Genomic DNA, 11,435 nt, shown 5'->3' on the forward strand with positions numbered 1-11,435 from the left:
CGTCCCGTTAGCTGGGAAGGAATCTGGGCAACCTGGTGGAACAGGCCCCGGGGCCGCGACAGGGAGCTGCTCCCTCACGGCAACAGTAATGTCCATCTGCCGGCCGGACTAAAGGAGCCGCGATGGAAGACACTGGTGCAGCCGCCAGCAGCCACAAACCCGGCCACACGGCAAGGCAACACTGCGGGCACCCTCAGAAAACACAGAGACCTTGGCCCGCACCGCGGTCTGCGGGAAGAAAAGTGGCACAGGGGGCGGGTGACTGATCCAGCATAACCCTGCCCTGCAAGTGTGGGAGGTGAAAAACAGAGGAAGGAGCCAGTTCCTTCGCCCGCCCCTGAGAGGGAGGCGGGGAGAGACGCAGAGGAGAAGGAGGCGGGCTCCCCTTCCCCTTCCGCTGGCCGCCCTAGCCGTGCGCGATGGCGAGCGGGGTGAGAGTCTGCGTTCCGCGGCGGGAAGGTCGTCCGGGGGCGGGCGGAGGGTCCCGCACCGGGCAGGACGAGGCGGGCGAGCCCTCCCTGCCCTGCCGTCGCTGCCGGGGCCGCGTGCCGGGGTCGCTGTGGCCGCTCTGGCCCCAGCGCTGGCCGGGGCGCGGGGGTTGTCCGGGCGCCTCCGCGCTCCTGCCCCGCGCGTGTGAGGCGTGCGGCGGAGTTGGTGCCGCTGCTCTGGCGTGGGAGGCTCCCGCTGTGTTTGCAGGATAGGAAGGAAAACACGCGTTTGCTCCCCGCCGTGTGTTGTACTCCACCCCCGTGCGCGTCCTGGGGGTCTGAGGGCTGCGCTCCGGCCGCTCCTGGGTCGCGGCGGTGGAGGAACGAGCAGAAGACCTTGAGCGTTGCGTGTTTCCTGTGGGCTTGGGGCAGGTGCGACCAAACCGGCTGGAAAGAAGGGGTAAAAACAAGACCTGCCTGCTCACAATGCCATTGCTGGCATGTTTGCTGCACGGCTGTAGGAACAGCGCGATAGCCCAGACCTTGTCAGTATTTCTCTGGACTCTGTGCAGGCGGTCAGCGCCCGGGGCCCGAGCGGGGTCGGCGGCCGCGCCTGGCCGGACGCTGAAGCTGCTCCAGGCGGGCACTGGGTTTGGAGCAGCTTCTGTCCCTGCCAGAGCTCGGTTTCATCCCGACTGAGATAGCTGATGGTGTGCACGGCCACAAGCAACCCAACAGCTGGGCTCCAGTGCTAGCATGATAATAGAGGAAGTGAAGAACTGCTGGAAGCTGGTGTTTTGGTTTTTATTTCCAGTTTTTTATTTCCAGTTGTTGGCTTCAAGATTTTCAGCAAAGCAACAGCAGAAAGTTATGAATAATAAGAGAGCAGAAAAAGATGGGGCTTTCCTGATACCCACTCTGAATAGTCCAGAGGCCTTTGTGGCTGTATGGACTGAATCAGAAACTACTATTTCAAAATGTGCTTCCAGATGTATACTGTTAGCTTTAGATGATCAGAATTTATCCTTTAAGGAGGCTGTTTTTCTCCTCTCTGTCTTTTAATGTTATGTTTAACTTAGCTTGTGGAAGTCAAATTTTAGAAGTGCGCAGTCTCCCATGCAAGAACAAGTGATGACTTAATGAGGGGAGGATGAGGGGATGGATTGAAAACCAGTAAATGATTTACTGAATGATGGCTCCCCTTGCACTTTGTGCTTTGAATTTAGATTTTTTTTTTCTGGCAAAATCTTCGGTAGATTTAGAGATTATGACTGATGGCTCACACTGTGATTCCACAGTTAGTTACTATGGCACATTCCGTGCATTTTTGTAATATTTACCCTGGTATTAAAAAGCAGGACAAGAAGATTTCATGGTTCTAGTTAGGGGTGTTTCTGTCTAATTTAGACCCCTGCTGGCTGTTGGAATAGGCATCTGTTTTCTGTTAAAAAGCTTTTTGGGTCTGTAGTATTTATTTTACCAAATTTAAGCCAAGGTAAGTATCTAAGTTCTACTATCACAGGTACGGTGAGGATTTTAACTGGCTCTGGCAAAGCCTCGTACTGTTTATGTACAACAGAAATACTGTTGTAAGAATGGCATAGACTAGCCATTATTTTCTCCTGATCACAGGTGATGCATGAGAGCTGGCAAGCTCAAAAGGTGATCTTGGCACTGTTTTTTCTTCCAGCAAGTGAAATTTCAAAAAGGCTGAGTGACTGTATTGCTGATCTTGGGAATTTACGTTTAATCCTCTTTCTTTCAAGCATTCCAGGGGAACACCACAGCTATTTTGAACACGCAAAATGTCATGTTCTTCTCTTGGTTTATATTTCTAATAGCAATGGCTTAGACATTTTCATCTTCATGAAACCAACCTCTAAGGGTAATCCAGATGCTTGTCCTGAAGCTGCTCTCGAGTGTATGGCTGTAATGCCTGCTGATTTTCTCAGTCACTGGTGTGTATGTACCTGTCAATAGGGTTTCTAGATCCAGCAATCCTGCTCTCTTATCCAGGCTCTCACCGTTGGGATTGAAAAGCTTCCTGAGATGTTTAGGTGTGCTTGCAGAGCAGGATTTGTTGTGGCACTGAGAGCAGTGAGAGAAGACTTGCTAACAGTGATCCCCATGGCCACAGCAGAGGTGTTAGAGCCTTATAGCGAAGTCCCTCTGGTCCCTCTGCATCACTGAGGGCTCTGCATGTCAGCTGCATCTCCTTGCTGGAATCCTACTTGGAAACCACCCTGATCAGGAAGAGGAAATTCGATCTTGATGTGGGTCTCCACAGTTCCCTTTCTGAACTGTCCAACTTCAAACACTGTGTTTAATGAACATACCTGAAATGAATGGCAGTCTTGGATTTTAAACCACCATTTTTTAATGCAACCTTTCCAGTCATGTTGCTCCCTTCACTGCAGCGTGTCTCCCAAGCACTCCCAGGCTTATTATATTTTTTACACAGTAAGAGAATGACATCCAAATTTCAGATCTTGGCTTACTCATTATTGTTTAGCTTCCTGAAAGCAAATGTGGGGCAATTAAACCTTTGTGTTGAAATTATGAATTGCAGATCTGGGATTCTTTCCAAAAGCCAGTAGTGCTGCTTTTATTTTCTCACTTGGCTGAACAAAATTTTAAATGAACCATACAACAGATGTCCTCTTTTTTTTTCTTGTTTTTGTCTTTTAGGTTATTAAATGCAAAGCTGCTGTTGCCTGGGAGGCAGGTAAACCTCTCTCTATTGAGGAGGTGGAGGTTGCTCCACCAAAAGCTCATGAAGTTCGTATCAAGGTAATTACATCAGTTCTTATCTATATGTTTTCTATTTTAGGAGACTGAGTATTAAAGATGAATAGTTTGTTTGCCAACAGAAGAAATATTGAAATAGATATCATTAATTCATTAGTATCTCAGCTGGCTTTACAGAGAAGAAAATGACCGTATTTAGATCTTCTGTTTATGAAAAACACTTTTAATTTCTACTAGTCTCACTTCACAGTCTGGTCTGAGGATAATGGCTAATCTTGAGGATCAATTCCAGTTGTTACAGACTAAGTTCCCTCAAAGTGTCTGAGCAGGGAACACCTTTATCTTATTTCAAGGACAGCAATTTGTCATTTGTGGCAGCTGTGTAACATGCTGGATTTTACTTCAGTCAGGCCATAAGTTACTGGCTGTTGAGCTGGAATTGGTCTCTTGGATTCCCTAAACCCAAGTTTCTGATTTCATCAGGACTTTCCAGGAGCCTGTATCTGCCAAAAAATATATATTAATGTGAGATTTATTCCTGTGGAAAGGATTTCTGCATGGTGCTGAAGACTTAAGCAGGATTTATGCAGTACTGAGAGTTCTGCATGGTCTCTCTGGAAATTTTACCTCTGAGTCTTAACTTATTTCAAATCTGAGATGTTAAACTACTTTGAGATGACTTGGAGCACTTATTTCTAGCTATAGGAAAAGACAGGTCATCTTTTACCCCTTTCAGTGTCACATTTTGGTTGATGGAAATTACTAAAATGTACTGTTATGACTTTGCATTTTCCAAATAAGAAAAACTGCCTTGCCAGGAATTGAAAGTATGTTGCCCATATCCCAAATGCTGCCAGAACTTTGACCTGGTAATTGTTCTTAATTTCTGACTAAAGGGAATTGTTTAGATCTGTGCTACTATTCTGTTCTTCGGGGTGTCTCAGATTATTTATTTCTTCACAGATAGTTGCCACTGCTGTCTGTCACACTGATGCCTATACTCTGAGTGGTGCTGATCCTGAAGGATGTTTCCCTGTGATCCTGGGACATGAAGGAGCAGGAATTGTAGAGAGTGTTGGGGAAGGAGTAACAAAAGTAAAGAAGGGTAAGGAAATACCTTACAAGTTTTCTGCCTTCCTTGAAAGTGTTACTTTATTTGAAGACTCTGTCAAAGTGGGCCACTGAAATGCCATATTGCAGGAGTTAATACCATATTTTATTCTGGGGTGTATGCCTGTGTAGATTTCTGTGGTCTGTGAGAAAAAACACTAGTCTATTCAAGGAGGTCTTGATTTAAAGCTTGAAAGAGCCCAGAATAGCATTTTTTACTTGAAGTCAGATAAATGTATAATTACAAGAGAGTTGGGGGTTTATTATTTTTTCAAATTACCATTTTTATCTGTTGGTTTAATTAAAAGGCTTAAAGTGTTTAGTCTTGTTGTTCACTGTTGATTTGGGGTTGTTTTGTTTCACAGTAAGATTGCTACTTGTTCTGGAATGATGAATTTCAGATGGGTTGTCTGCTCAGCCAGGATTAAAATTGTTTATCTAGCACTCTATAATACCTTTGTATACCATAAACAGCTTTTAGTACACAAAGGTTTTAAGTGAACTGAAGCTCACAGAAAAACATGCAGAATCAAGTAACTTCATTTTTTTTTCAGAATGCCTTGCTTGACTCAATAACTAGACACAGAATATTTTTTTCCTTAGGGGACACTGTTATCCCTCTATACATCCCTCAGTGTGGAGAATGCAAGTTCTGTAAGAATCCTAAAACAAACCTGTGCCAGAAGATAAGGTCTGTATGACTTTGACACATGCTATGGTATTTGCTCAATGTATACCTGCTGTAGTTAGCAAAAGCAATTGACAGGAGTTTTCTTTGAAGAATAAATCTGTTGATGCATCATTTAATGACTTGGAAAGCAGGTGTTTCAGGAGCCACTTAGGCAATTTTTTTCCAATCTTCCTTAAAATTTCTATTCTTCCTTTAAATAGAACTGTTTCTCTCATTTCAAGTATGTGAAGGTGCAAACTACTACCTTGTGTCCACAGGCTGGAAAACATAAAGGCTCTGACTCCATATTTAATCCATACTTAAGGAAACCACTTCAGGGAATGTAGCTCTTGGGAGTGAACACCAAAGCTTTCAAGTGGTACAAAATCATACGGACAGCTCTTTTTTCCCTTAACACCTGCTTCCCAGATAAATTTGCAGCTCCTGTTCTGAATAAAATCTCCCAAACTCAAAAAAAGCCCCAGTGACATAACTGACAGGTGCTATTCAGGGGAGGGTACTGAAGGAGGCCAAGACAGGTGCTGTGGCACAAGCAGTTAGCATTAGTAACTAATGAGGTCAACATATGAGTAAACTCCATTTCTTTCAGGTTTTCCCTGGAGGAATTAACTGCATAAAGTTTTAGGAGTTTAGCATCTCACTTCTGTGAACTTCTAGGTTTACTAAAGTGGTCAGAATATAAAGGTGCAAGTATGCAGCTGCCTCTCTGTGCTGCTTGGTGGATTCCATCTGGTGAAAGTATTTGCTGCTTAAAGCTCTGCACTTTCCTGTCTTTGCCTCAAGAATTACTCAAGGGAAAGGAGTCATGCCTGATGGTACCAGCAGATTCACCTGCAAGGGAAAGCAGATTTTCCACTTCATGGGGACCAGCACCTTCTCTGAGTACACCGTGGTGGCTGATATCTCTGTAGCCAAGATAGATGCTGCAGCACCTCTGGATAAAGTGTGCCTGCTGGGCTGTGGCATCTCCACGGGCTATGGGGCTGCTGTCAACACTGCTAAGGTAAAGGCTGGCCTTGTGGCACACACAGCTTAGCAACTACACTAGGACTGCAAAGGGGATGTACCAAATCTGTGTTCCTTCTTCCTCTTCAACTGATGAAGTTTAGCTAAGAATTTCTAACTTCCCCCTAAGAGGCCAGATCAGGTTAGAAGAACCCTTTGCCCTTTGGAGGAAATTCAGGTGGAGTATTCTGCACCCCTTTTGACAGCAGCTATATATGAATTAATTTTCTGGTTCATGTTCATCTTGCTGCAAATCATTCTGATAGTCTGAAGCTCAGGGTGAGACAGAGGTGGTAGATGTGTAGGCATGAGTCTTCAGGCAAAAGAAAGGGCTTAGTGCCTAAAGAGCTTTTAGAATTAAATTTCTGTATAGTTTCCCTTGTCTATAAAATCTCATGGCCATGTATATTTGCTTCCATTTTTCCTTTATTACAGCCTCCTTAACCTGCATTTCCTCTTCCCCTGGAACGATGAATTTTTTTTCTGTTGCTCATGATTCCTTTCTTACTCCTAGGTGGAGCCTGGCTCTACATGTGCCGTGTTTGGTTTGGGAGGAGTTGGGCTGGCGGTTATTATGGGCTGCAAAATAGCAGGAGCATCCCGGATCATTGGCATTGACATTAACAAGGATAAGTATGCCAAAGCCAAAGACTTTGGAGCTACTGAGTGCATCAGCCCCCAAGACTCCAAGAAGCCCATCCAGGAGGTTCTGGTTGAGATGACCGATGGTGGTGTGGATTACTCATTTGAGTGCATCGGAAATGTCGGAGTCATGGTGAGTGCTTGGCCAACAGGAGCATCTGCAGGGAGGGGCCAGTTCAGCTGAACAGCAAGATCAGCTGCTTTCTTAACACAAAACATGCCAGATTCACTAATCATTTTTTTTTTCTTAATAATAATGATACCTGCTATGACTCACAAGGACAATTTACACTCAGTCCTTCCTAATTATGTAATGAAAGCAGCTGCTACTTCTTGGGTTGAAAATGGCACTTACAAATGTTTTTTCCTTAATCAGACTTTTTTTGAGATCCTGAGTTTCTCTGTGCTGACAGTTGAAATTAACAAAACTCATATAAAATATACTGTGCAATGAACAGTAAAATCTCAGGGATCACTCAGCATTTCCCTAATTTCTCAAGTAATTAATTTCACCTTTGGAAATGCAGATTTTCAGGAATAGGGCTAGATTTTCAGGAATTACAGTAGCATTCCTTACTGTTGGTAATATGGTCTGTGATTACAGTTTGTCCCAACTCTCAGTGGGAGCTTAGAGTAAAAGCTAGATAGGATATAAAAAGTGCAAAGTGAACTTTTAAAAGAGTAAGGGAATCTGAACCCTGAATGGAAAATATAATGTAATTTTCAGTGTATTTACTGTTCCTTAAATGCTGATGCGTTGATTCATTAACCGGGGGAAAGGAAGTCCAGGCAGTGTAAACCTTAGCAATGAACACCCTGCTTTGTCCTGTCTGTCCATGAAGAGGGCTGCCTTGGAAGCCTGCCACAAAGGCTGGGGACTCAGTGTGATAGTCGGAGTGGCTGCTGCTGGCCAGGAGATCTCCACACGGCCATTCCAGCTCGTAACTGGGCGGACGTGGAAAGGGACCGCCTTTGGAGGTAACTCTCTCTTGCTGTGGGGATAAAAATAATTTACTCTGGCCTAAAGCTGGGAGGATCACACCCCCTTGGCTTTGCTTCTGCAAGATATGTACTACTGACAGGCTATTCATAAATGCTACATTGGCTTTTAAGATAAAGACTCTTAAAATCTGTTATTCCTACAGACAAGGTATAGATTAACACATTGGTATCATATCTAACATATTTTGAAGAGAGAATATATCTATATCCTACTCAGTACTAAAGGAGTGGGATAGGGAAACTGCTTTACCACCAAGTAAAGGTTTGGTTCAGTTTGGTCCAGTGAAAGGACCTGGTCTTTGGGAAGATGGGAACTCACATCAGTATGTTTGTGTTGCTTAACCACTGAGTAAATTGTGGGACCAACATGACAATGTGCTTTAAAGACCTTTAAAATAAAAAGGGAACAAGTGCTTGATACACATTTTCTCCTGTAAACTCAAAACCACATTGAGTTCTTTTTTTTTTTGGGGGGGGGAATTCAGTAATTGCTGAAGTTGAGGGAAGTCCAGTTTCAGACTTTGAATTATTACACTGCTCTTTGTCCAAGCAATACAAAACTTACTGGGTTGGGTTATAGATATGTAGGGGGCCTGATAGAGATGCCATGTGCATGCTTTCCTAGGTGAGGGCTGCTGTTCATGTTGAAGGCTGGAACACGTAGTGAAAGATTTTTCATCAACACTTGTGTGTGTTTGGCTAATGTGTGCTTTTGCTAGACCTCCGTAGAAGGGACAAACACATCACTCATCTCTGCTCCTTTTCGTATTCATGATACAAGTTTTGTGTAAGGGCTGTGGTTTTAATTTTCTGAGATGGGTGGAAAAGGGAAGAAACAAGGCATGCTTTCCTTCTTTCAGGCTGGAAGAGTGTAGACAATGTACCTAAACTGGTGACTGAATACATGTCCAAAAAGATCAAGGTTGATGAATTTGTGACTCACACGCTGCCTTTTGACAAAATCAATGAGGCTTTTGAGCTGATGCATTCAGGAAAAAGGTAATGTTCACAATATTGAAAGGTATACAAGACACTTCTTGATCAGACACTGTCAAAGTACAGGTTCCCTGCTCACTGTCATGTTTCAGACAGGGAAACTGAAGGGTGACATATACCACATGCGTTAATTCTGATTCACACACACTTCTCTGACCTTCCAGGTGTGTGCCAAAACACAGGCACACAGTAAAAAGCAAGCAACAGCTTAAAAGAGAAATAGAGATATAAAGCTGATAAAGGGGACAGGTCAGTCTCAGGCTTTCACCATTGCTAAAACATTGTCCCTCATAATAAGGAATTTAAAGAGACTGAAGATTATTCAGTAATATTTAGGTTCCTCTGCAGATAGACAAATAGTTTTGACCATTTGTCTCCAGAAACCAGCACGTTCTTTGTATTTGATCTCAGTCTATATCTATCTATTGTATATAACTTTGGAGAGAGTACTAGTCTATCTGCTTTAGCTCATATGGATTCTATTTTGGATAAATCAGTTGACTGTATTTGTTACAATTGGAAACAATGCATTTATGCAAATTTCATCCAGCAGTTGATCCCTGTCCCAGTTACAAACATCAGTACCATTTCAGTGTTTTATTCATACATGAGCATGTCCCAGAAAACTAGTAATGAAAACTACCTAACATTTTCCAAATAGACAAAAGGGAGAATGTCTGTAAATATTACTGGTCCTGATCAATCTTGGCTACTACTGAAAGCTGACACCTAGTATGAAAAAGAGTTCATTTGGAGTTTATTTTACTGGAGGAGAGAAAAAAAACCTGAAGAGAACAAGCATTATCCTGGATTTTTAATAAATATCATAGGCATAAGCATGACTTCATTCATTACAAAAGACAGAAGTTAAAATATGTCTCAGCAATGAAAGGGAGGGGAGAGATGGGGAGAAAATTGACTTCATGGTAATTTTTTTTCTTTTTTTTTTTTAAGCATTCGAACTGTTCTGAAATTCTAGAGCCAAATGTGGACCTTCTAATTGGCCAGCACCATGCTACCTGCCTTGTTATAATGGAATTTTTGATAGAATCAAACAACTGAAAACTCACTGGGACTATGAAGACCATGTATTTTAGGGTGAGCATTCTGGGTACTAAATAATAAAAAATTGTTAACCACTGAATAGCATTATGGAATTAGTCCTGATTATGGAACTTCTGTTTCTTTACTCATTCCTCAAATTCAATAGTGGCTAACTCAAATCTACTTAATAAAAGCTTATTTCTAAACCCATTGTTGGAATTATTTAGCATTAAGAGTGACTTTTTTCCTCTAGTGGTTTCACAGTGTGTATGTGACAGAGGGAGTGTTCTGCAGAGTCTACAGCAAATGATGTGGGATTCACTGCACAAGGCACAGCTAAGCACAGGGGTGAGAAGCAGCCTGCATTTGGCGCAGCTGTGTTGAGAGGGGCCAGAACTTGTCAAGTTTCTGAGGCTATTCTAGGACTACAGTGGATTGTAGCATCCAGATCACCTTGAAGGCAAATACAGAGCAGAGACTTTGGTGTCCAGGGGTACCATGTTCACTGGGGTGGTCCATGTTCTGCCTTGTTTCTCACTGCTTTCTTTGCCAGGCCTGTTGTAAAGATCATGGCACAAACTGCTCTGGTCACTTGCTCTAGTGGTGTCCTCCAAGGCTTCAGTAGGACAGCTGTCCCATTTCCTTAACTTACTGGCAAATGAAGCAAACTGTGCAGCCAATACTGCAAAAACAAAACAGCATGGGATTGTCACCTCTAGTCAGAAACCTGATCATGGCATAGAAGCAGGAAATACTACTATTAGACCAAGTCTGCTCTTGAGGGCTGCAGAGGAACAAGAAAGAGCATTGCATGATGATGGCTTCAGGATTTTCTGGGATTTGGTTAAGTCTCAGTTTTGGAGTTGCAGGTTTTCTTAACTCTAGATGAAGTGAACTGCCTGGATAAGGTTCTTTTTGTATTGAAACCTGGAATCAGTGCCTCACATCCAGGAAAGCATAGAGAAATAGCAGAAAACAGACTGGAAACCAGAGGCAGAATACCCAGCCAGTTAAAAAAAGTTAGGTACATAGAAACTCAGTGTTTTTCAGTGAATCAAGGACACTGATTAAGTGAGAAGTTTCATGTTTTAAAGAACCCTGGTCAAAACAACTTCTAGCAGAGAACACAGAATGCAAACAGTAATGTTATTAGAAAAAACTCCCTCTCACCACCAACAATTACTCCAAGCCACTGCTATACAACTGGGACAATTATATCTTTTCTATCTCTCATTAAAAAATATCCCCTACAGCATTCTGAAAATAGTTGAGGTAGTGCATTTCTACTTCATTTCAGACAGTAAAGAACGAATGTGAATGTTGTAAGAATTCAATTTTGAGCATCAGGAGGAAATAAAAACTGAATTGGTAACAAGGAACTGAGCCTTTTAGCCCAGCAATGAGGTGACTCTCAATACCTTGATGCTCCAGGAAGGCTGGCTGAACATCAGAAAATTCAGTAGAAAACTTGCTGTTAAGCTGTTCCAGTGAGAGTACTCCATAATTAGAAAATGGTATCAATACAATACTAGCTAACCTGGCAAACCACCCCCCAGCTGGATCTAACAGATTTAACATACTTACACTGGAACAGCTGTTCCTCTATGCTGCACCTACTAGATCAAGACCACACAATCTTGTCTGCATTATATTACTACTTCAGAGAATCTGCATCTCACAGTGTTTGTGGGAAGCCACAACAACAAAGAAATATAGTGATACCAGAGTGCTTGGGTCAAAGACTTCCAGCTTCTTCCCAGCCTGAGGAG

The 11,435-nt window shown here is 42.9% G+C and overlaps 1 protein-coding gene across 1 annotated transcript; it reads left to right on the forward strand.

The window, feature by feature from the left end:
- Positions 1 to 339: 339 nt before the first annotated feature.
- Positions 340 to 9,872, forward strand: ADH5 (alcohol dehydrogenase 5 (class III), chi polypeptide). The gene is made up of 9 exons (XM_030947580.1): positions 340 to 431; positions 3,117 to 3,218; positions 4,140 to 4,281; positions 4,890 to 4,977; positions 5,761 to 5,980; positions 6,497 to 6,757; positions 7,467 to 7,602; positions 8,487 to 8,625; positions 9,577 to 9,872. Exons 1-9 carry the CDS (start codon positions 420 to 422, stop codon positions 9,599 to 9,601), a joined length of 1,125 nt encoding a protein of 374 aa, XP_030803440.1. The 5' UTR covers positions 340 to 419; the 3' UTR covers positions 9,602 to 9,872.
- Positions 9,873 to 11,435: the final 1,563 nt, after the last annotated feature.

This window comes from Camarhynchus parvulus, chromosome 4 (genome assembly GCF_901933205.1).
Source record: "Camarhynchus parvulus chromosome 4, STF_HiC, whole genome shotgun sequence".
NCBI lineage: Eukaryota > Metazoa > Chordata > Aves > Passeriformes > Thraupidae > Camarhynchus > Camarhynchus parvulus.